The sequence below is a fragment of the Notolepis coatsorum genome (assembly GCF_963971535.1).
Source record: "Notolepis coatsorum genome assembly, chromosome: 12".
In the NCBI taxonomy this organism is placed as follows: Eukaryota; Metazoa; Chordata; class Actinopteri; order Aulopiformes; family Paralepididae; genus Notolepis; species Notolepis coatsorum.
In genome coordinates, this window is record NC_140176.1 from 71,164,234 (window position 1) to 71,190,390 (window position 26,157).

General features: G+C 43.2%; 1 protein-coding gene across 1 annotated transcript in view; it reads left to right on the plus strand.

The window, feature by feature from the left end:
- Nucleotides 1-26,157, plus strand: part of rps6ka3b (ribosomal protein S6 kinase, polypeptide 3b) — a 72,303-nt gene that overhangs the window by 2,050 nt on the left and 44,096 nt on the right. Inside the window, 1 exon segment of the mRNA XM_084325875.1 lies at nucleotides 4,013-4,069. Within this exon segment, the coding sequence (XP_084182001.1) occupies nucleotides 4,013-4,069 (57 nt within the window).

A 26,157-nucleotide genomic window follows, 5' to 3' on the forward strand; every position in this document is an offset into this window, starting at 1 on the left:
AGGGCCCATACAGTCAATAACCACCTATACATTTATCTAGACAAACAAAAAATGATATGTTGGGGTGCATCTTCCTGGCACTCCCTTACTTAAAACGTTCTGGTACATAGAAGCATGTTAGATCACTCTAATTGAGATAAAGGATTATATAAAAATAAAATAAAAATGAAAATGTGTCCAGTTCAAGAGGGCCGGCAGGTTTGTGTGTAATGTATCCATGAACAACTGAGAAACATACTGATATTAGGGATGCTTGTTGCCGACTTTCTCAGTCCCTGATACTGATGTAGATACCTGGACTTTGGGTATCTGTCAATACAGAGTACTTTTTATTGATCAGTGGACCATCATTTTGGGGTCATTGGACAAAAACTCTGCAATCACTTTGCTGTGATTTCTGGCATGTTCGATGTGTTTCTTCTTGCTATCAGATTTTGGTATAGGGGTAAATCTTTCGATACAGATCATTCAATTTTAGCCTGGTATTTGGACCGATGGTGCACAAACTGAAGCCTTTTGTTTTATATGAAATGAGGATCATGTAGACAGGAGTCCCATCCTGAGCATGACATTTAAGAGTAAAATGGCCACAGTGTGAGTATGGTCAATGGAATGAGGAAGGTGCAGACTCTACCACCAAATGACACGTTTACTCCTCGTAGTTGAGTCTACAAAAATCCTCATCTCAAATGGTCAAAGATCTTGGTGTATCTTTTCATTTAATTTCATTTCCTTTATTTAAACTAAAAAGGCAACTGAGGTTTCTCACATTTACAGTCATGTCGAGAGTCGAGTGTGTACATACAGAGTTAAGCAAAACATACAGAGTTAAGCAAATAATCATAAAATCACACAGCATAAGGGCGGCTAGGTGGTGTAGTGGTCTAAGGCACTCGCCACCAGTGTGGAGACGCTAGGATTCGCGTGTTCGAATCCAGCTCTCCACATTGTTTTTCAGTTTGGCTGGTCGTCCGCAGTAATACACATTGGCCGTATTACGGGGAGGGAAAACTGAAGGGTGGGGATCGAACGTTGTGAACAAGCGACTCCTACAAGTCGGTTGGTGCGCCTGCGCAGTAGAATCAGGAAGTGTCGGGGGCAGCGTGAGCCTCCCACGCGTTACTCCTCGACACTGAGAGGTCGAGCTGCGCAGGTGAAAAGATGCGACTGCTGTTACCTCAAGTACCGGAGGGGACTTGTGCTATGTATGACTTAGTCCACATTGCAGCCGGCTTGTGGGAGGCAAGAAACAGCGTTCGTGACAGGGGAGGGTTGAATTGGATGATACGAAATTGGGATGGGAGAAAATATAGAAAAATGGGAGAAAAAGTGGATCAAAAAAAAAAAAATCACACAGCATAGATACAATCATAACAATTAGACAAGTAAGGATAACAATCGATTAAAACATGTACAACTTGATTGACAAAGGTTGGAGATCAATGTTTTAACTCTGCAACAGAGGGGAGATTCTCACTGTTGGAGTTAATTCCATGAGCTAGAGGGGCATCATAGCAAAATGCAGATTTACCCTGTTCCGAGCAAACTCGAGGGACTTTAAGGACCAGCCAGTCACTATCATTCCAATAATGATGTAGTATTAGAAGGTAGCTTATCAATAAGGGCCCTAAAAATGAACAAATACCAGTGTTTGTTGCGCCTCTCCGTCAGCGAGGACCAACCAACTTTCTAATAAACCTTCTCATCTTTTAACTCGTACGTGGTGTAGTCTAATATTAAGCTTGTACTAAAAGCCATCTAATGTACCTTATCTGGGGGCCACACTTGAAGGGGATAGTTCAGAACCGTAGCCCTGTTTTCTACTCACTAATGATGTTGTCGATCAGTAGAGTTACTTCTCAGCACAATCCATGCTGTTCTTCATACTGGATACCGGCAGCTCTGACTAGTTAGCAACAAAATTATGAGTCAATGTGGCCAATGTGGTTCTGTCTACACTACAGCCAGGGCTGCTCTCTGTACTGTTCTGTCTACACTACAGCCAGGGCTGCTCTCTGTACTGTTCTGTCTACACTACAGCCAGGGCTGCTCTCTGTACTGTTCTGTCTACACTACAGCCAGGGCTGCTCTCTGTACTGTTCTGTCTACACTACAGCCAGGGCTGCTCTCTGTACTGTTCTGTCTACACTACAGCCAGGGCTGCTCTCTGTACTGTTCTGTCTACACTACAGCCAGGGCTGCTCTCTGTACTGTTCTGTCTACACTACAGCCGGGGCTGCTCTCTGTACTGTTCTGTCTACACTACAGCCAGGGCTGCTCTCTGTACTGTTCTGTCTACACTACAGCCAGGGCTGCTCTCTGTACTGTTCTGTCTACACTACAGCCAGGGCTGCTCTCTGTACTGTTCTGTCTACACTACAGCCAGGGCTGCTCTCTGTACTGTTCTGTCTACACTACAGCCAGGGCTGCTCTCTGTACTGTTCTGTCTACACTACACTACAGCCAGGGCTGCTCTCTGTACTGTTCTGTCTACACTACAGCCAGGGCTGCTCTCTGTACTGTTCTGTCTACACTACAGCCAGGGCTGCTCTCTGTACTGTTCTGTCTACACTACAGCCAGGGCTGCTCTCTGTACTGTTCTGTCTACACTACAGCCAGGGCTGCTCTCTGTACTGTTCTGTCTACACTACAGCCAGGGCTGCTCTCTGTACTGTTCTGTCTACACTACAGCCAGGGCTGCTCTCTGTACTGTTCTGTCTACACTACAGCCAGGGCTGCTCTCTGTACTGTTCTGTCTACACTACAGCCAGGGCTGCTCTCTGTACTGTTCTGTCTACATTACAGCCAGGGCTGCTCTCTGTACTGTTCTGTCTACACTACAGCCAGGGCTGCTCTCTGTACTGTTCTGTCTACACTACAGCCAGAGCTGCTCGGTTATGGCAAAAAGGAGTGGAGCACACAACTGTTTTATTGAAAATAAACGTATCTGTGTATTTTTTTTTTATTTGACTGGAATATTTGTATACATTTTTTATTTCATTTGTATTTTTAGTTGTACATTTGTATTTGTTTTGTCCATGACCCCAGGAAGACTATAGGCTATTTCATGTGTCTCTAATGGGGATCCTTTAATAAACATTTATCTCTTAAATCATAATTGAAATTGAAACTCAATTAATTGCCCAGCCCTGGTACAAGCTGACTGAAACTAACTGAAACCAGGGTTCGCACAAGGTCCTTGAAGTGCTTAAAGTGCTTGATTGTTTAAAAAAAAGTCGAGGCCTGGAATTCCTTGAAAACAGACAATTTTTTTTAGGTGTAACTAATTGTCGGAAATTGGTTTTAAGCCATAAATATTCGACAAATAGAATTTAAAAGTCAATTGTATCCTTTTAAATGCCCTTTTAAAAATAGTGCTTAGGAAAGTACTTGAAAGTCCTTGAATTTCATTTTGCAATGTCTCGTACAGACAGGAGCTTGGCCCCATTGACTTTGCATTTGTTTGTGGCTAACTAGTCAGAGCTGCGGGTATGAAGAACGGCACGGCTTGAACTGAGAAAGGACTCTACCAATGGACATTGTTAAGTCAGAAATAGGGCCATGGTTCCAAAATTCTGAACTCTCCCTTTAAGTGGATCCCTGTGCCGCCAGTTTCCCTAAGTCTCTACTATTCAGTAAAAGCAACGGATGGTATCGGTACTCTGCGTATGCTGTTCATGACGGGTGAGGACCCTGAAAGAACATGGTGTTAAACTCTACAGCGAGCCTCTCTCCTCAGCCAGAACACACATCTTGTACTCTGTGTTGATTGATCTTCTGCCTCAAACAGAGGAAGGAGGAGACGACGGTTGTTGCGGTTTCAGTTACACAGGTAGTGACATTTGTGCGAATGTGTCGGGGCCTGAAAAAGGGGACCTGGCATCAGTTACACTGCGCAAGAACAGCCCCTCAGCAAAAGATCACACAAGGAACGGAGGCAAATTATCGCCTTACTACTCGAGTGAGCATTATGTATGTATTTATGCGTGGTGTGTGTCTCCTATCATTTCAGGATACCCATCATGTGCTGGAAGATTCTGTTGGGGACGACGACTCTTTATCCGGCACTGTAAGTCATTTCTTTCTCTTTCTCTCTCTCACTCTCCCTCTCTCTCTTGCTTTCTCACCCTCTCTCTCTCTCTCTCGCTCTCTCTCTTTCAATTAAAATGGTTGTATTGACACAACATCCCCAAAGCGTGTTTAAATATTTAGAAGTTGAACATGAATTAGAAAACAGGACCATCATTAAGATGCAATAGAAAATGGATAATATAGAATAGATCAAATCAGTTTATGGCAGGCAGCAACGTAGACTCTTTGAGTCCTCCCCAGTCCATACATAGTCCATAGAGCTTTCTGTCTCTCTCTTTCTCTCCATCTCTGTCTCTCTCTCTCTCTGCCTCGTTACACACAAGGAAGCTAAATGGAGGAGACGACACGGGCGTCATATCCTGTGAGAGACTGGGGTATATCACATGCACAGTTCAAATCTGTCTTCATTTCCATTTGATATAATAGTACCCAAAAACTCTACCAGCGCTATTTGCGCGTGTTACCTTCGATACCTGTGCCAATACCGATACCAAAGTGATTTCTTTCGATACCTTACCTTGCTGAGTTATGTGCTGTGTGAGCCAATCGGAAGGTTTGTTACATTTTGGATGATTTTGGATTGTGGTTGGACTGAAGAAATGTTATATCTGGGAACAAATGCTTATTGGCTCACTGACACTGATGAGATTTACTACTTAAGTGTCAAATGTCTATGCCACAGCATTTTTCGATAGTATTGAAGCAATTCAATCGATACCATAAAAGTATTGTATTTCTATATCCAGCCCTAGTTGTACCCCCCCCCCCCCCCCCCCCCCCCCCCCCCAATCTCCCATTGGGTGACTTAGCCTCCAGTACAGTAACCTTGGTTACACACACACATCTCTGTCATTTCCGCATTGCATCTCGTCTGAAGGTATCTGTTAATCTCACCTGACATTTACTTAAACACAAGGTGTAAACACAGGTCTCTGTTTGCAGCACAACGGCCTACACTCACTTCAAACCTTAGAGGGAGCGTTCTCCACTCACGTGTGTGTGTGCGTGCGTGTTTGCTACAGAGAGAGAGAGAGATGGTATATGATAGTATTGACGAGTGAAGCCCTGCATTTGTGTGCAATGCATGTGTATGTGTGCGCAAGCATTTAATGAATACTACTCTAGTGTATTTCCTTTTGTTCAGACTTCATACAAATGGATTTTTATTAGTTTTTAATTTACTTACTTTGCCTATACCGATTGGACTAATTAATGTTAATCCAGATGCAGGTACAGGCAACTTTTCAGACGTGCTCTATCTTCATATCACATGTTATCAGACGTGTGCTGGGGTTGCAACACTTCCCACAAAACAAATGAAGGACACGTCTATCTAAAGTAAAGGAGCAACGTAACCGAAATGCATTGTTACAAGTAAAATTGGCCAAAGCCAACAGTCTGGAAATGTTTCTTTATGGCATAGCAAATGTTCTGCTATATGATTTAGATGTGCAAAGAGCAGCAGAATGAGAAGAAAGATGAGAGAATGAGAAGAAAGATGAGAGAATGAGGAGAATGAGAAGAAAGATGAGAGAGAATGAGAAGAAAGATGAAAGATGAGAGAGAATGAGAAGAAAGATGAAAGATGAGAGAGAATGAGAAGAAAGATGAGAGAATGAGAAGAAAGATGAGAGAATGGGGAGAAAGATGAGAGAATGAGAAGAAAGATGAGAGAAGAAAGATGAGAGAATGAGAAGAAAGATGAGAGAATAATGAGAAGAAAGATGAGAGAATGAGAATAAAGATGAGCGAATGAGAATAAAGATGAGAGAGAATGAGAAGAAAGATGAGCGAATGAAAAGAAAGATGAGAGAGAGGGAGAGGGATTGAGACCTTGGTGTGAAGCCAGTACACTGGTATATCCTGGTATAACCTACGTGTCCTCAGTCTGTATATTTATACTGAGGGGCGATGTTGGAGGCTGTACCAACCTGGCTTCCCAGAGGGGGATGTAATGGATACCTGGCAACCCACTGAGTCAAGACACAAAGCACAGCATGTAGTCTTTCCCCTGGATAAAACACAGATTCCCACCACGAGCCCAGCAAGCTACTGTAGATTGTTTTCCAGTGTGTGTGTGCGGCGTTGGCAGCCAGCAGGGCAGCTGTATGTATTGATTTTTTAAATGCATAGGAGATGGCTTATGGATCGTCTGTCTGAGAAGCGCTGAGCACTCATTACCACTCTCTCTAGAGTCTACCTGCACACACACACACACACACAAGCAGACTCACTCACTCAAATAAACATATATACACACACACACACACACACACACAGAGAGACACACATCTGGAGCAAGGAAGTATATGTCAGTGTGGCAACATGAGAACAACTTTAACGCAGCGGCCCGCCTGATCCGGGAGGTTCATCAAAGAGAAGTCGCCTATTCTCTGTCCTTGCCCCACAATTGTGGAACGAACTTCCCACCACAGTTAGGACAGCCGAAACCCGTCCAATCTTTCGCCGTCGACTAAAGACGCACTTCTTCAATCATTATCTGAAATGAAAAGAAAAAATAATAATAACTCTAACCCTAACTAACCTTACTGTCATGCACTTGTCCTAATATACTAACCTACACTGTAACACTCAACACTTTGATGAACATTGTTACTCAGCTGATAGAGTTTTTTTTATCCACTTTTTCTCCCATTTTCTATATTTTCTCCCATCCCAATTTCGTATCATCCAATTCAACCCTCCCCTGTCATGAACGCTGTTTCTTGCCTCCCACAAGCCGGCTGCAATGTGGACTAAGTCATACATAGCACAAGTCCCCTCCGGTACTTGAGGTAACAGCAGTCGCATCTTTTCACCTGCGCAGCTCGATCTCTCAGTGGCGAGGAGTAACGCGTGGGAGGCTCACGCTGCCCCCGACACTTCCTGATTCGACTGCGCAGGCGCACCAACCGACCTGTAGGAGTCGCTGTCCACAACGCCCGATCCCCACCCATCAGTTTCCCACCCCCTAATACGGCCAATGTGTATTAGTATGAACGACCAGCTAAACTGAAAGCAATGTGGAGCGCTGGGCTCGAACAGGCGAGCCCAGCGTCTCAGCATTCGTGGCGAGCGCCTTGCCCACTATGCCACGTAGCCGCCCTACTCAGCTGATAGAGTTGTACCCTTCCTGCTGTCTTGTTGTACAAAACTTGTAAGTCGCTTTGGATAAAAGCGTCAGCTAAATTACAAAATGTAAATGTAAACTTGCAGGGTATTGTGTGAGTGAGTGAGTGTGCGATGATGCAGAACACATTATGAGTTAGTTAGACTGTTCCACTGACTCAACTGAGTGTGAAACTGTGTGTTACATGTGAAGTTTATCCTCTCGGGTTAAATTGAGGTAATTAGGCACATCGTGCTCTCTGTCACGTTGCTAAACTCTGAGCAGTCTAGGGCTGAGACACAGACGCATACGAACTCGATCTCCCTGTTGAAGCAGAAAATGGTTTCTAAACGGCTAACATCTCTAACATCTCTCAGAGGGATTGACCAACATCTGCCACCATCTGCCTGCTGCTGGCCATATTTACCCAGTGTGTGTGTGTGTGTGTGTGTGTGTGTGTGTGTGTGTGTGTGAGAGAGTATCATGTTTGGGCTAGCGATGAGGTAACCCAGTGAGAGATTCTCTCTGACCCCTGACTCCATCGAACACTCACACACACACACACGCACGGTGGCACTCTGCTCTCCTTTTGCATGAGGCCCGTTGCCCCTGGGTGTCCATCAGCAGGGTTGGAGTAGAGAGTGGTTTTGGAAGCCAGACTTCAGTCAAAGTCATTTCTGACCCATCATGTAGAAAGAGGGTTGGTCACTCAGTCTCTATTCACAGTCTCTACTCACAGTCTCTACTCACAGTCTCTACTCAGTCTCTACTCACACAGTCTCTATTCACAGTCTCTACTCACAGTCTCTACTCACACAGTCTCTATTCACAGTCTCTACTCACAGTCTCTACTCAGTCTCTACTCACACAGTCTCTATTCACAGTCTCTACTCACAGTCTCTACTCACACAGTCTCTATTCACAGTCTCTACTCACAGTCTCTACTCACAGTCTCTACTCACACAGTCTCTATTCACAGTCTCTACTCACAGTCTCTACTCACAGTCTCTACTCACACAGTCTCTATTCACAGTCTCTACTCACACAGTCTCTATTCACAGTCTCTACTCACAGTCTCTACTCACAGTCTCTACTCAGTCTCTACTCACAGTCTCTACTCACACAGTCTCTACTCACAGTCTACTCACACAGTCTATTCACAGTCTCTATTCAGTCTCTACTCACACAGTCTCTACTCGGTCTCTACTCACAGTCTCTACTCAGTCTACTCACACAGTCTCTATTCACAGTCTCTACTCAGTCTCTACTCGGTCTCTACTCACAGTCTCTACTCACAGTCTCTACTCAGTCTCTACTCACACAGTCTCTACTCACAGTCTACTCACACAGTCTCTATTCACAGTCTCTATTCAGTCTCTACTCACACAGTCTCTACTCACAGTCTCTACTCACAGTCTCTACTCGGTCTCTACTCAGTCTACTCTCTCAGTCTACTCACACAGTCTCTATTCAGTCTCTACTCGGTCTCTACTCTCACAGTCTCTAGTCTCACAGTCTCTACTCACACAGTCTCTACTAACAGTCTCTACTCACACAGTCTCTACTAACAGTCTCTACTAACAGTCTCTACTCACACAGTCTCTACTCACACAGTCTCTACTAACAGTCTCTACTCACACAATCTCTACTCACAGTCTACTAACAATCTCTACTCAGTCTCTACTCACACAGTCTCTACTCACACAGTCTCTACTAACAGTCTCTACTCACACAGTCTCTACTAACAGTCTCTACTAACACAGTCTCTAGTCTCAGTCTCTACTCACACAGTCTCTACTCACAGTCTCTACTCAGTCTCTACTCAGTCTCTACTCAGTCTCTAGTCTCACAGTCTCTACTCTGTCTCTATTCCCAGTCTCTACTAACGCAGTCTCTACTCATAATCTCTACTCACACAGTTACACTGCTTGCCTTTGACAGGTATATAGACAGTGTAGTTGAAGAAGCCTTAGTTGCACGTGATCTCCAGGCCCCAACAACTTGACGGAGAGACAGACGGACAGTAAGGACTGTCTGGCAGGTGAACCGGTGGGGAGTCAGGTCGGTCTTTGTGTGTGTGGAGAGACGGTAAAATACCCCTGCGGCAATCCTCTTTTGCTCACTCAGACGGACTGCACCATGTGATACATATGCATGTTTTAGTCTGTTTGTGTGTTTGTGTGTGTTGGCCAGGGTGAGCCCTAAGCATTGGCTGTCTGTAGCGCTCACTGGCAGATGGCATTTAATCTTCCCTGACCATCTGGATTTAAACGCCCACACACTCATACACGCATGTACACACACACACACACTCATACGCGTGCACACACACACACACACACACACACACACACACCTGAGTATGTTGAGTAAGAGAGGATGGAGGGGTGTTTGTGACCAGACTAGATTCCTTACAAACAGCTCATCCAGCTACAGCCAGTATGAATTCTGTTCACTCTGTAAAGCGGCAGAACCTTTGAACTGAACGACAACAAGACGGATAGTCTTAACAACGGCATATTGAATAACGTATAGCTATGGGAAGGAAACAAGACCAGGCGAGCCTAGTAAAGCCTGACCCAGATGCATGCCGGTGTGAGACTCAGGCATATGCCTTTCAACAATGTAAGCAACGTTGGCTTGTGTTGAGTTGACCCTCCAGGTCTGGCCAATAAAGTCAGTTTCAGGTTATGAGTATGTGTCTGTGTAAAATCAAACTTTTCATATTCTTTTATGATCTATTGGCCAAATGTAACTAATTCCAAAGAAAAATATTATCATGCAGAACATTTATTCGAATGATCAAATATACACAAGATTGTTATCTAACTATAAAGGAAGGAAACTCTGTCTGTCCTTCACATTATCTCAAGAACCATTCACCCGATTAAGTTCACACTTGGCATGTGTATTGCTGAGGACCCATGAGAGTTTCAAATACGGAGTCATTGGGCCGCGTCTAGTTTTTTACCAACCCAGCGACTCTTTCGAAGTTGGTTAAGGTTAGAGTTTGGAATCAGGGCTGGTGTTCTATCGCCCTGTTCTAAGACAAACTCTAACCTTAACTCTAACCGAAAGAGTGCCTAAGCTTAACCGGTGAAAGAAACGGGCGTCACACAATTGGCCGCACATGTCACACGACCAGAAACGTCAGTGGCCAATCAGATCGCAGAACGCGAACGCCATTGGGCCAGATGGTGGTGCTATAGTGCGTGTCTGTCCTTCGCATATCTTGAACACCGTTCATCCGATCAGCTTCATGCTTGGCGCATGTATTACTGAGGACCGAACGGAGTAGAGTGTCGAATTTGGTGCCATTAAGGCAGATGGTGGTGCTATCACAACAATCTTTACATATGCAGGTGTATTGCTGAGGCAGCCGCATTGCTGAACACCGTGCGTCTCCACAACGCTGCAAGCAGCACCTCCTGGGGACATGGCCTGTTCTAAACAGGCACGCCTTCCAAACGGCCACACCCCAAACGGGCACTGCACTAGTCCAACTATAAGGGAAGTAATATCTGCGTGTCTGTCTGTCAGGGCTGGGTGATAAAACAATAACGATAATTATTGCATGTCTGTCTGTTCTTCGCATATCTCGATCCCGATATAATACCAATATAGTGTGAATTCAGGACACACTTGTATCCTTTATAAAAATGTATTTTTATTTAAATATTTATTTTTATTTAACATGTTTTGGTCTTAAATTGTTTAAATTTCTGAAAATAAATAGCAAGAGAAGAAAAAAAATCGTTTTGGAAAATAGCTCTTTATTTGATTATCATAAAAAAGTGTTTTATATACAGAGATATCGACATCGGTAAATATCGGTATCGGCCACAATTGTCACATCGGTCATCACTACTCGCTTGTTATTGTTCTCATCTGCCTGTGTTGTATTTGATTGTCAACTGAATGCATATGTAACCGAACACTATAGAAATTGTCTATGTGGAAAACACGTAATCGCTAAACAATTATTTAGCAAAAATTATGATTGGAGGATCAAGAAAAGGGGGTGTAGTTTGAGATGAGGTAAATTTTGTTGGTCCTCTCTTTAAAAAAGGGCCATTTTAGGTTAGGCTATAGAGTGGATATAAAGGGGATTGAATGCAAGTCAATGGAACATCCTCTTTTCAGTATAGAGGATGAGGACATGCAGATGATGTTTTCAGACCATGTTGCCGTTTGGAGTGCCTGACTAGAATGGATATTGATATTGATTGGTTAAGTGAAAGGGGAGCTATTGGGAAGAGGATGGATGGAGCTATTGATTGATAAGTGAGTGACAGAAGGACAGCGAGGAATAGAGAGAGAGAAACAGGCCAACAGCTACACAAGAACAAGAGAAAGAAGGAGTTTATTTTTTCATCCCCCCCCTCGTTTTAATGCCATCACGGTGAGATGGTTACATTCCTCTGTGGTAGTGGACGGGGTCAGTGTGGAAAAGCTCACTGGTGGGAGGGATTATCTGTTTGTGTGTGTGTGTGTGTGTACCTACAGAGCCGATGACTCCAGGACGGTGCGGGCTCCGTGTGAACAAGGCATTGTGGGATTGCCATTGTGAGGTCACAGGGTGATTATGTAATCTCATGTAACTGGGCGCCGCGTTTCCTGAGCACAACTCTCTCCAGGAACAAGTGTATCATAGATAGACCACGCTTGACGCACACACAGACACACACACTGGTCATGGGGGGTGCTGGTGGTCAGGGAGTTTCCTCAGTCCAGAGAGAATAGAGGAGAGGAAGGAGGGAGAGAAAGAGGGAGAGAAAAACGTGAGTGGGAGGAAGGAAGATGAATGTAGGAGGGGGGGGGGGGGCTGGACAAACAAAACCACACCCATGCTCTCAGTCAGTTCAGTCCATAGAACTATATATATCAGTCTATTCAAACCTCTGGCCAGGATGTGTGGTGGTCACGACTCGCAACCAGGTTCTGCTCCTCTCTTAGCAGCATGACATCCACACTCCTACTCAGAGCTGTCTCTACACCTGTAGTCACAGCCTGCTAACAGCTCTGTCTCTACACCTGTAGTCACAGCCTGCTAACAGCTCTGTCTCTACACCTGTAGTCACAGCCTGCTAAACAGCTCTGTCTCTACACCTGTAGTCACAGCCTGCTAACCGCTCTGTCTCTACACCTGTAGTCACAGCCTGCTAACAGCTCTGTCTCTACACCTGTAGTCACAGCCTGCTAACAGCTCTGTCTCTACACCTGTAGTCACAGCCTGCTAACAGCTCTGTCTCTACACCTGTAGTCACAGCCTGCTAAACAGCTCTGTCTCTACACCTGTAGTCACAGCCTGCTAACAGCTCTGTCTCTACACCTGTAGTCACAGCCTGCTAACAGCTCTGTCTCTACACCTGTAGTCACAGCCTGCTAACAGCTCTGTCTCTACACCTGTAGTCACAGCCTGCTAAACAGCTCTGCCCAAGAGAGACGATCTGTACCAAAACCCAGACATGATCCGTGACGAAATTAGTTTGAAAGAAAATGCGGCCATAACGTTGAATTGGGTGTACAGAGTGTCACAAATAACCAAAAATTAAGCTTGTCTGAACATTTATGAGTTATGCAGGGATGTAGTTATCAGAAAATTAAACGGACAACATGCATGCGTAAATTACACAGGCATATTAAACATTCACACATAAAACACGCACATAGGTAATGCACACGCACACATGGGTAGAGCACACATATATAAAGCACACAGGTAATACACACATCTACAAAGTACACACACTCATACACTCCGTACACGTACACACAGTCTATCTTTGTCTAATGGTCCTAACACAGTTTATCAGTACACTGGGTGCTATCGTGGACCAGGAGTTGACTCCCTAACCGCCACTTCTTCTGTACATACAGTACAACATGTGAATATTTGAGCCATGTCTTTGTTGTTTGTCTTTTGTCATGTCTGATAATGTACTTTTATAGTTTATATTATGTCTTTATTATTTTTACTATAATTTCTGTTGTTATTATTGTTAGTGTTATTGTTGTTAGTGTCTCTATTATTATTACCGTAAATCTATTGTATTGTGAAGTCTTGTTCTATGTATGTTTTGAAAAAGTGAAAATAAAAACATTTACAAAAAAATACAAAAAAAAGTAAACGGACTATCTTTTCTGCATAAGGGAACTGAAATGTAATCATGTAACTTTTTTCCCTTCTTTTCTGGAGAGGCGACGTTCAATGGCCCTATCTCGAACCCCGCCCTCTTTTCTTGATCATCCAATCACAAGTTCACAACTGTTGCTTCCCTCAGACAAACAAGCAACAGTTGTGATAGGAGAATCAAGTTCCTCCTCAGATCTACAAAAAAAGAGGATGTGGGGAAAAACAATTTACAACCTTTTTTGCAAATGATTTGCTCTTACTAGCCTATAGACTGAAAGCCACACAGGTTTATTACATTATAGACTGTGAAAGCCACACTGGTTTATTGCATTATAGACTGTGAAAGCCACACTGGTTTATTGCATTATAGACTGTGAAAGCCACACTGGTTTATTGCATTATAGACTGTGAAAGCCACACTGGTTTATTGCATTATAGACTGTGAAAGCCACACTGGTTTATTACATTATAGACTGTGAAAGCCACACTGGTTTATTACATTATAGACTGTGAAAGCCACACTGGTTTATTACATTATAGACTGTGAAAGCCACACTGGTTTATTACATTATAGACTGTGAAAGCCACACTGGTTTATTACATTATAGACTGTGAAAGCCACAGTCACACATTTGTCTGACTGATTTGTGGAGTACATTTTCCAAAAAGGATTAGTATACCCCCATTCTCACTAGACGCATGGATATGTTGAAAAATTATAATTATGAATGTACAAAGGCAATTGAAAAAAAAACAATAAAAAAAAATTTGAAACCTTTGGAAAGTGTCGTTGGGAAAAAGCCAGTGTAATATAGTGGTCTGCGGCCGTGTCCCCTGCCCCACTGCACACTCCGCCAGTGACACAGGGCTGAGTTGTCATGGTGAGGGGGGGGGGGCGGGGGGGGGGGGGGGGGGGGTCTGGTTCTGTCCAGTCAGCAGCGCTGGAGGACAGGAAGTCAACCTCCACTCCGACAGGAAACACCCAGCAGCCGTGCTCCCACACACACACACACACACACACACACACACGCACGCACGCACGCACGCACGCACGCACACACACACACACACACACGCACACACATTCAACAGGACACAGCATATGGACACTCACTATCTTAGTTACAGCTTACATATAGACGAAACACAACATATGGACCTTCAGTATCCTACACAGTCTACATGTAGCACACACACACACACACTGCACGTACACACATGTGATTAAACGATTAGTATATGGTGTTTATTTTGTGTGTGTGTGTAGACTGTGTACATAACGTGTGTGTGCTTGGGAGGACAGATGTGTCTTCCTGTGCAGATGTTGTTGCTAGGGCAACAGGGACAGGACATGCTTTAATCACCAAGATGACCAGCAGCTGTGGGGGTCTTCCTGGGCAAGCCTTCCTCTGCGTGTGTGTGTGTGTGTGTGTGTGTGTGTGTGTGTGTGTGTGTGCGCCCCCCCCCCCTGTGTAGTTAGACTTTGTCTGTCGGTCAGTCATATCAGTCTGCAGAGAGAACACAGACACCATGATGAAGACAATCCTCTTACGCATTAGAAGTGGCCACTCCAGGGTAGGACTCACACCATACACATACAGAAGCGCACGTACGGTATGTGCAAACATTTTAAAGTATTTATTTTATTTTAATGTTTGCTTTTATTACGTGTGATTCAGTTTGGTGAGTTGACATTTTAGTGTGTTTATCTGTGGGGGTTAGCACTCAAAGTGTTGGTGTGTGTTTGAAAATGTGTGTGTGTGTCATACTCTGCCCAAGATGGTCTGGCGGATCGTTAAGAGCTGACTAGGTACTTTGCTTTGGCAAGAGAGTGAAACATTCCAGATTGAAGACGAGAGAGGGAGAGAGAGAGGGTACGGCCATCATTCAGCAGGTTTCCCAATAGCCAACAGGGCAGAGCAGGGCTCTGCGTGTGTGTGTGTGTGTGTGTGATGTAATTAAGAGGCTCCCTTGCTCTGATCTGAGGGGCGCTATTGGCAGTACATGAAGCGATTTGATTTTTCAAAAGAACAAGAGAGAGACGGAGACAAGAGACAGAGAGAGCGACATCAGAGTGTGAAACAATAGTGTTACTGTCCAATAGATCATAGTGGGACGAGGGGGATGGTCCCCTTTTTTAGCACCGTAAACTAGAGCCTAGGACAAATTACTATGGTAACGTTGTTGGCATGGTGATCAAGTTTTCTGACTCTGTACTTTCTCTCTCTCCTCTCTCCTCTCTCTCACGTCCCTATTCCTTTTACAGTATAGAGGAGTGACATTCTTTGTCTCTTGGCTCCTCTCCCTCTAACTCCCCCCTCCCCCCTCCCCCCCCCCCCTGCCCCTCTCTCTCTTTGGTCTCATAACCTTTGTGAACTTGATATATCGGCTAACAGCGGAGCAGGGTAAGGACACACGCAGTCCGGTGTTACACATGTGCATGTGCACACAAACACACACACACACACACACACACACACACAAATATAGACCTTCAACCCACCAAGGCAGCTGAGAGTGAGAGAGCTGTGATTGAAGAACCATCTTGCCAGCTTTTGAATAAATGATGATGCCCTCATCTATACTTAATGCTCTCTCTCTCTCTCTCTCTCTCTCTCTCTCTCTCTCTTCACCCATCTCTCCATGCATCTCTATGACTCTATCCCTCTCCCTCCTTCTGTTTCTCTCTTATCTCTCTCTTCACCCATCTTCCTAGAGATGCACCAATCCACTTTTTTCAGTTCTGATACCGATACCTGAATTTGGATATCTGCCAATACTGATGCTGAACCGATAGGGATACCTTTCTGAAAAAAGTGTTATATATAATTTGTATTATTATCTGTAAGGTTACACGAGGCTGTAATAAACACACAACACTTATTATATACCAAAAATGCAGTACTTTTAAATGTATTCCAAAGCAATTTATTTGAACTGTAGGTTAAGTAGCTTCAAATTCAAACGGATAGTAGGCCTCCATAGTGCTGAATAAAGCTGGATTAGCCTACTTACTCATGGAAACTCATTAAATCAGTATAAAAAGTCTCACAAAAACCTCTATACTCACTTTTATACTTTTTTGTTCACAATAAACATTTCAGTAACATTTTTTATTTTGGCTATTGGACACATTTCATTCCATAAATCGCCAACGTTTTACCAGCTGCTATTGCAGCATTTTCCAATTGTCCGAAAAGGGCTAGGGAGAAGCACTACGCATGTCGGGCCCTACCCCTGAAGACTTAATTTTTTTTTTTTTTTATACATGCATGCATTACTATACACATATATACCTGCACATGTCTACATACATACACACCTACCCATATTCATGACTACATGATGTTTATAGCACTGTGCACCCCATAGTTGGTATACACAGCTTATTATTTATAATGTGATACAGTATTTATGGGATAAATATTATGATGATTGATTTATGTTTTCACTATTTTAGTTCATCCTCTAGTCTAACCCATTCCACAGGGTGGCTCCGTAAGAGGAGATGGATACACATTATTTTCAGGTTTGTTTTCATCACAGGTTTTTTTAAGTTCAATGGTTCTCTGAGGTTGTATCCCCCCTCTTTATCCAGAAATTTGCTTCTTACATTTACCGGTAATTGATTATATCTTGCTTTGTACATAACTTGCAGAGTTATGTACAAACATTGACTTGAGAACCCTGATTTTGAAAATGTTTGACTGGAAGTCCAATGATTCTGCTGCTTAATGCTCTACAGCTGAGCCACGAGCCATTCTGAGAAGAAGTTTGCCTTTTTCTCAGCATTGCCTACTAATGAGAGAGAGATCATCGTCATTTGGGACTACGGTCTGTGTCACAGCAGGACCTGATATTTATTATTCTTTAGGAAAAGGAACAATATGTTTTCATGCCACTACAAGCGAGGCGAGGGCACAGAGAGAAATATTTTCATAGCACTATTTCAAAAATAATTCACAGTCGGGCCAATATCTGATACGTGAATTACGTCATATCGGAACATGATACCGATCTTTGATCGGATCGGTCCCATCTCTAGCTCTCATCCATCCATCCATATCTTCATCCCTCTCCTTCCTTCTATCTTTCTCTCTACTCTCTCCTTCTCTCTCGCTCTCTCTGTGTTAGGGCTGGGCGATAAAACAGGTTTTTTTTTAATAAAAAAAATTATTATCTTTTTTTTTTATGTTTGTGACCTGCAACAGGGTAGTTTTAAAACCAGAGACAGTGGACAGACTTGTATTTCTTGCCTGCAACTTAAAGTAATGGCTTTGCTTGTCCAAATGACTATACTGACCAAATTGATATTTCTTTTTCTCTTGTCCATTTATTTAGTTTGCTTTCTAATTTAAAATACAGTTTGAAACTATCGTCACAGTAGGGGTAGGCTATGTGTGCTAGCAGAGGTAGTCTCCAGTCACAAGTAGGGCTGCAACGATTAGTCGACATAATCGACGACGTCGATCATAAAAACTTGTCGACGCAGAATGTTTGCGTCGATTAGTCATAATTTTTTTTTTTTTTTATATATTTTTTTGCGCTACCTATCTTTGTGAAAGTGGCTTCTCAGCTCTGGTCCAGCTGAAGACAAAGCAGAGGAACAGATTGGACATTGAGCATGGACATTGAGCATGACCTCAGAGTTGCTTTGTCTACCATCACCCCAGACTTTAAGACTCTTGTCAGGAGCAAACAACATCCCCAGTTATCCCATTAGTTCCCTGGGATGTTAAGCTAAGAAGTCTGCTATATATATTTTTTAGTTATTTAAACACTTCCACTTTAATTTGTATTATTTAATTTATTTATCTTGTTATGAGTGATTGTTGTATTGTTCAAATACATTTTGATTGAAAGTTGCTTAAGATCCAAATTCAAATGTTTCATGAGTCATTATTTTAATTTGCTATGGGATCATCATGTTATGTTAAGTTAACTGTTAAGGCAGAGGGACTGGACAACAGGGTGCCATTCACAGGTGTGCAGACTTGAGCATGTGAGGTAAAACATGCATTGGAGAAGGAGCCATGCCCACAGGAAGCAGAGATTGAGGGTGTGACAAAAATAATCGTTAGATTAGTCGACTAATCGAATGACAAAAATAATCGTTAGATTAGTCGACTAATCGAAAAAATAATCGACAGATTAGTCGATTACCAAAATAATCGTTAGTTGCAGCCCTAGTCACGAGTCACAGTGCACGTGTTTTGGTGGTTTGTCCACCAAAAAAGCGCCAAAAGATAGAAAAGAAACTAGCAGAGCCAGAACTGTTCAACTCCCCTGGAGCCACAGTCAGCAGAGAAGCCTGTTTACTTTAGCTTTCAAACCAGCTGCAGCCTGAGAACTGGAGTGTGAGGGGCTGTAACACTAAAGATGCAACAACAAAGAATGGCTGCAAAATAAAGATAAATTAGTTTGTTTAATAATAATAAATATGAAAATCTATATCGTGATACAATTTTGGCCATATCGCCCAGTCCTACTCTGTGTATGTATTACGGAGTCAGTTGCATCATGAGTCCACTAGTCCTAAAAAGCCAATTGTCTGATTTCTCAGAAGGATTTCAGAAATGTTTGAGAATTGTTTCATTTGATTGCATCCCATTACCATGTGGGACCAATATGATGAACATCAATTGGATAATCTGACATGTAATTGTCTGTACCTAAGCTGATATTGTATATATATTGTATGTATAATAATAATATATATATATTGTTCTGAAGGGCCAGATTAACACTGAGAATCTACGTTTTATTGTTTTATATAACTTGTATATTATTTATATATATATAAGCTATATCCCTTTAAGCCTCCGTTTGAGGGAGCTCCAGTAGCTCACCACGTACCGCGAGTGCCATTTCGGCGCCGGGGACAACCGTGCTCGTCACGGATCTGGGGTTTAGCGAGTTCGAATCCCGGACTGCAGCCGTGCCTTTCCCAGAGTGTCTTCCCCCCCATCTGAACCCTTTCAGCCTGTTTCTGTCGGTCATCCTTGACCAGAATAAATGCGATAAACGTATAAAAGAGCCAGGGGAATGGCCAAAGTTAAAAAAAAAAAAAAAACAAAAAAAAAAAGCCTCCGTTTGAATCATAGCATTATTCGCTTTCCTCATTGGATAACGCCCTTGACACTGGCGGCGCCAAGAATCGCGCCCCCCAGACAAGTTCAAAGACGAGTCTGGACAAGTTGAGACATGCCCTTGGCCAGCGCATTGATTCCGGACAAGAGATTCGGTTGCGCCCTATAAAGCACTCTAAGTATATATATTGTGGAAGGCGCAAACAGCAGCAGTTCGTCATTGCAGTTCGACCTAATCTAATGCAGCAGTAACGTTCGTCTAGTAGCAGAGTGAAGCGTGAACCTAGTAACTAGTGTGAACCTTAGCAAGTGTGTGTGGACTTAACGTAATTAGTATCAGAACACGAGGTGAACCTAGCAGCAGAACTATTGGACATGTGAGCAGTGGAACCTACAGCGGTGTATCGTTACGGATAACTAGTAGCTCCTTAGATACGACCTTGATATTGTAGAACCATTGTTCGTGGATTATAGTGACTTGTGGAAACGTAGTACCGTGGAGAAGAGCATCGTTAATACCATTGTCGTTTGGATTTAACTACCCTGAAGATCTGCATCGGGCTAGCTTCGAGGACGAAGCTGGCTAGCTATCATCACTGCCGTCAGGTTTTGGATTAAGAGCTATTACCCTGCTAACGAGCACTTGGATTACAAGGACCGGATCCGTATGAGACCCCCTTTCTTCAAGTGACCAGCCGGAGTATCCGTCTATTCTTCAATCCTCTGGAGCTTACTACTCTGTGGGGGGAAATCACCAGTCTCCAGCTATACCCTCGTTTGCCCCCCTATATCGCCATCTCACGCCATGCAGCGTTCCGGTCTAGTATCCTTAGCCTAGGAATTATTCATTCCCACTGACTTTGATACTCTGACATTCTAATATCATTCGCCATAAAAGAGAGACCAAGTAATTCTCAGTTGTATATTTGCTATTGATAATAAAATACTGTAAACGTTATCTCTTTGTCACCGTGCCGTCTATTGAGTGTCTGCCATAATTAACTGTACTGTCTGGCAAGTAATAATAATAATATGTAGTAGTGGTTTAATCTATCACAATCTTTAATACAGTCAGGGTTTTGTAACCCCTCAGTTGCATATATTGTTTTTATTTTTAATAATATTTCTAATAAAATAGTTGTCGTTATTCAAGGCGTAAGGTCCTTGGACGTGCACAGAAAACATACTATTCAGGCTGATCGGCCCAGTAGTGTATACTTGAGATTAGCTGCAGATCCACAGACACTAAACATGTAATCTCCGGGCTGGCTCCGCCTGCCGGAAATAGAAGTGTCGATTGTCTTGAATCACAAATCAGCCTTAAAGGGTTAGTTCTGACTTTTGGAACCCTAGCCCTATTTTCAGCTTGTACAGCCAGAACCTTGACCTTATTGACCTTGACTTGCTTTTTGCCTAACCAGCCAGAGCTAGTATGAGGAAGCATGGATTGTGCTGAGAAAAGCACTCTTATCAATTGACAGCGTCGTTGGTAAGTAGGACATTGGGCTAGGGTTCCAAAAATCACAACTATCCCTTTAAGACTCTGAATCTGAACCTCTGACAAGTTAAAGTTATTGTGTGTGTGTGTGTTGACTTCATGTACAGTATATATATATATATATATATATATATATATATATATATATGCGTGTGTTATTTGAGCCTGTGCTCTTAGGCAAGTTCAGCGGAAATGCACTTTATGCTTCTAACCTGACAAATCCCCTGTGTGTGTGTTCTGTTCATTTGGTTGCGTAACTGGCTTAGGGACACGTATTGCCTGGAATTCCACTCTCACAATCCATAGTAGCTGCTACCATGGACACACACACACACACACACACGCATGTGCTCCGAGAATAGTCTGATGCAATTGCTGTAGTACTACTACCGCCATCAACTGTATACTTCTGTCTAGGGTTAGCTAGGTGCTAATTGGACTACTAGACTCATCTAGAGCTGTCGCACTCTTTTTAAAAACAACCAAACACCATCAGGTGGTGTGTTTGCGCTGGCCAGCGATCAAGGTTCTCCTTTCAGCGACACTAGATAACAGGGACCCGAAGGTAACAACTTGAACCACCCTGGGAAAATACAGACAATCTTCTGTTTAGCATCCTTACTACTCGGTTTTATTCTCAACTTGACTGTTGTGGACACTATCTATCGTGTGTGTATGTATACTAGCATCATGGAAGCCTAGGACACCTTGTCCTTGTCTCTCTGGGGCAATTATGCCTGGTGCGTGCGCACAGGGAAGGTGATAGGCCTGGACAACAGGTGTGTCTAATCCCAGCAATGGTCACACTTCCTGTAAATGGTCTCCATTCACATTGTGATGTGTGTGTGTGTGTGTGTGTTCTCTTACCTATATCCTTGTGAGGTCCGAGTCGTTCTCGCTAGGATAGAAATATGACTTAAAATCCTCAAACTGTGGAGGACAATTTATTGGTCATTTATTACATTGAAAGGAAATCCAGTAGGATTGTTGTGTATTCTATACTATAGGATGGTTAAAGTCATGCATGATACTAGCTTTAAAGCGGCACGTGGTAGTTTTAAGAGGAAAACATTACCGCTACAATACCTAGTTCCAAATGCTTGAATATTGTTTATAATTTTGACACAAATCCAAAAAAAAATCACATTTTGAAACAAAGTTGAACCAACATTGTGCTTAGGGGATGCTTGTTTGTATGGTAACGGACGGTGGTGGGAGGGTAGGAGCACCACAGCCAATCGGATCATATCCTAGTTTCAATCAGCGCTTCAGGTATCCAGTGTTTCTCTAACACAATTCTAAAGATATATCATACTTTATGTATTCAATTCTAAAGATATATCATACTTTATGTATTCAATTCTAAGGATATATCATACTTTATGCATTCAATTCTAAAGATATATCATACTTTATGCATTCAATTCTAAAGATATATCATACTTTATGTATTCAATTCTAAGGATATATCATACTTTATGCATTCAATTCTAAAGATATATCATACTTTATGCATTCAATTCTAAAGATATATCATACTTTATGCATTCAATTCTAAAGATATATCATACTTTATGCATTCAATTCTAAAGATATATCATCTTTCTTTCAATTCTAAACATACGTCATACTTTATTTAGAATTTTCAGAGGTTCCTTATTTCACCCTAAAACCATCCGGTGCACCTTTTTTAAATAGTGAATCTTTGTCATATGTATATATATATATATATGTCGTATATATCAGAAACATAAATTAAATAGGTGGTGTAATTGTAATGCATGGAAAACGTGGCCGTTTCATAAAAAAATATCTGTATGAATGCGGCTACATACAAATAAGACCTTTTCTAAAAGCTTTTTACTTGCAAAGGTGAATTTAGTTAACAGTTAACCTCCGTAAGCCAGACATTGAAATTGTCCCCGCAAGTGTAGCAATACATAGTCCAGTATGTCTGGGTGTTTATATGGGGGCGGGAGGCATCTGTCTGTACGTGGTTTTCAGGCATTGGCCATCAAGAGGCTGTGTGAGTGTGGAGGGGAATCTCTGGGTCACATGATGGAAACATCCATAGACGAGTGGAAGGTTACAGTGGGGTTTTAGGGGAGATCCCACATCAGACCCCCCCCCCCCACACACACACACAGCAACTGGGTATCCCCCACAGTGAGTCACACATATACGGACCCCCCCCCCCCCCCCTGTGACACTTTGCCCCCACTTTCCACTTTGAGTCCTTGGGTCTGTCAGCCTCACTTCAAACACTCTGAACCACATTACACCATGACACACACATCGTGCAGGAGGACCGAGCTCAAGGCGGCGTGTCCGTCCGTGGCCGCTCTGATCCGAGGGCTGCGGGACCGACTCAAGGCCCTCAGGCGGCTTCTCGCCAGGGCCGACCACCACCACCACCATGGCCGGCAGGGGAACTGCACTGCCCTACCCAGTTGCATCTTTCATACCGGGACCTTAAGCGGTGTCCAGCCTGGGGTCTGTAGCCTCACCGAGGGTAGGGGACAGGTGGGGGAGTGCTGGGCCCTCAGGACGGCTGTGAGTACCGCTGTGTTTCTGTGTGTGTGTGTTTTTCAGGATTGGCCGGTTGTAAACTCTTGTATTAATCTGATAAATTATGTTGTGTAGCATCAGCATGTGCATTTTCCCTGAGCTTTTTACTGGGAATGAGTTACTCAATGTAAGTGTCAAGTGAATCCCTTTAGTGTAAAAAAAAACTAATATATTTGACTTACTCACTTCATTTGTATGAAATGCTTAAAGCCACACGCCGACGTTATGAGAAATATTGTTATCGTCTTCGCCAGAGTCGGATCAGAATAATTTCCTCTCTGTGCATTCAGTAGAAAGCTATCCGGCTGCAAGCTAGCCTAGCTTAGCACAAATGAATGGAAGCATACGGACCACTAGCCCAGATGTCCCTGTCTGGACGTTTTAAGCTAGGCTAGTGGTCCGTATCCACTTCCATTCAATTATGCTAAGCTAGGCTAGCTTACAGCCGGATAGATTTCTACTGAACGCACAGAGAGGAAATTGGTATCTTATCTTCTTGTCTGACTCTGGAGAAGACGGTACATTTCCCATAATGTTGCTGTGCTCCTTTTAAGTGGTGGCCGATGTAGGGAAGAGTTGATTATTGGTATCATGTTTATAGATGTTGTGTGAGTGAGAGCAGTGATTTGGTTGGAGGGTGGAGGGCAGGGGGAGTCAGGTTACCCACTACCGCCTACCCTTTCCAACGCTGACGTGTGCTAACATTAGCCTCCCTACTGTCTGTGGACTACACAAACCGTGTGTGCAGCTACTAGATGTATTTAGTTGGTTATGGTCTGTAGTTATATCTTTTAAATATTATTTAATATTATTATTTGTATTATCTTTTTTCCCTGTCTGTACCTCCCCTCCCCGTCCCCTATGCTGCTATGACGCCTGCATTTACCCAAGGCGATCAATAAAGGAGCACTTGACTTACATTTGTCTGAATGAGCACCGGAAAGAATTGTGATACATACGGTGGGGGTATTTAACACCAAAAAAATATATATCACAATGCTTCCTTCAATACTTTGTGCATAGTGCAGGTACTGAAGATGTCTGCTGGAGGTGGAGCCTTCAGACTCCAAAGCAATAGCTAAAAGGGTCCAAAGAACTTTGTGTTGATTTGTCAAGCAAGTCATGTTGGATACAATAACACAGGCAGTAATTGGCTCCATTGCTATCAGCTTGGCTGGTCGTTCATACTAATACAATTGGCAGTATTAGGGGGTGGGAAGCTGATGGGTGGGGATCGGACGTTGTGGACAGCGACTCCTACAGGTCGGTTGGTGCGCCTGCACAGCAGAATCAGGAAGTGACGGGGGCGGCGTGTCCCTCCCACGCAGACCCTCGCCACTGAGAGATCACGCTGTGCAGGTGAAAAGATGCGACGGCTGCTTCCTCGAGTACCGGAGGGGACACGTGATGTAAGGCTTCGTCCACATTGCAGCCGGCTTGTGGGAGGCATGGCCTAACAGCGTTCGAGACAGGGGAGGGTAGAATTGGACGATACGAAATTGGGATGGGAGAAAAATAGAAAATGGGAGAAAAAGTAGATAAAAGAAAAATGGGACATGGGGGAAGGTTTGCTATTGCTGGTCACACTTCTTAAGTTCACTGTATAATTAGTTACTATGTAGTTCTAATATACTATATACTAGTATATATATATATATATATTAGGACTGGGAGGTATACTGAATATGAAGGTATACCGTCAGGGATCCATGCAAAGGTATGGATTTTTACTATACAGTCATCCACGATATATAGCCTATGACATTGTAAAAAAAAAATTATATATAATAATAATTTATTATTATTATTATATATATATATATATATATATATTTTATTTTTTTAATATTCCTTATAGCAGTATTTAAAAAGTTAAAGAAAATAGATTTTTTTTTTGTCCACTTTTTCTCCCATTTTCTATATTTTCTCCCATCCCAATTTCGTATCATCCAATTCAACCCTCCCCTGTCACGAACGCTGTTTCTTGCCTCCCACAAGCCGGCTGCAATGTGGACGAAGTCATACATAGCACAAGTCCCCTCCGGTACTTGAGGTAACAGCAGTCGCATCTTTTCACCTGCGCAGCTCGATCTCTCAGTGGCGAGGAGTAACGCGTGGGAGGCTCACGCTGCCCCCGAAACTTCCTGATTCTACTGCGCAGGCGCACCAACCGACCTGTAGGAGTCGCTGTCCACAACGCCCGATCCCCACCCATCAGTTTCCCACCCCCTAATACGGCCAATGTGTATTAGTACGGACGACCAGCTAAACTGAAAGCAATGTGGAGCGCTGGGCTCGAACAGGCGAGCCCAGCGTCTCCGCATTCGTGGCGAGCGCCTTGCCCACTACGCCACGTAGCCGCCCAAAGAAAATAGACCATTATGAATGAAATAGGATCATGACAATTATATTACAAGAGATAAAGACGTAAAAAAATATTTCATATCACAATGTAATTTGCACTGGAAAACTATACAGTCACATACCGTTATACCATCAAAACTAAGGAAAATATTGTCATATTTTGGTCATATTGCCCAACCCTAATGTGTGTGTGTGTGTGTGTACAATAAGTTATTATACTGTGAATATCTCCAGACATCTCGTGGCAGAGCCTGAGGTGTGGCCAGCAGTAGCAGCCCCTCCTCCCTACACCCACTCAACT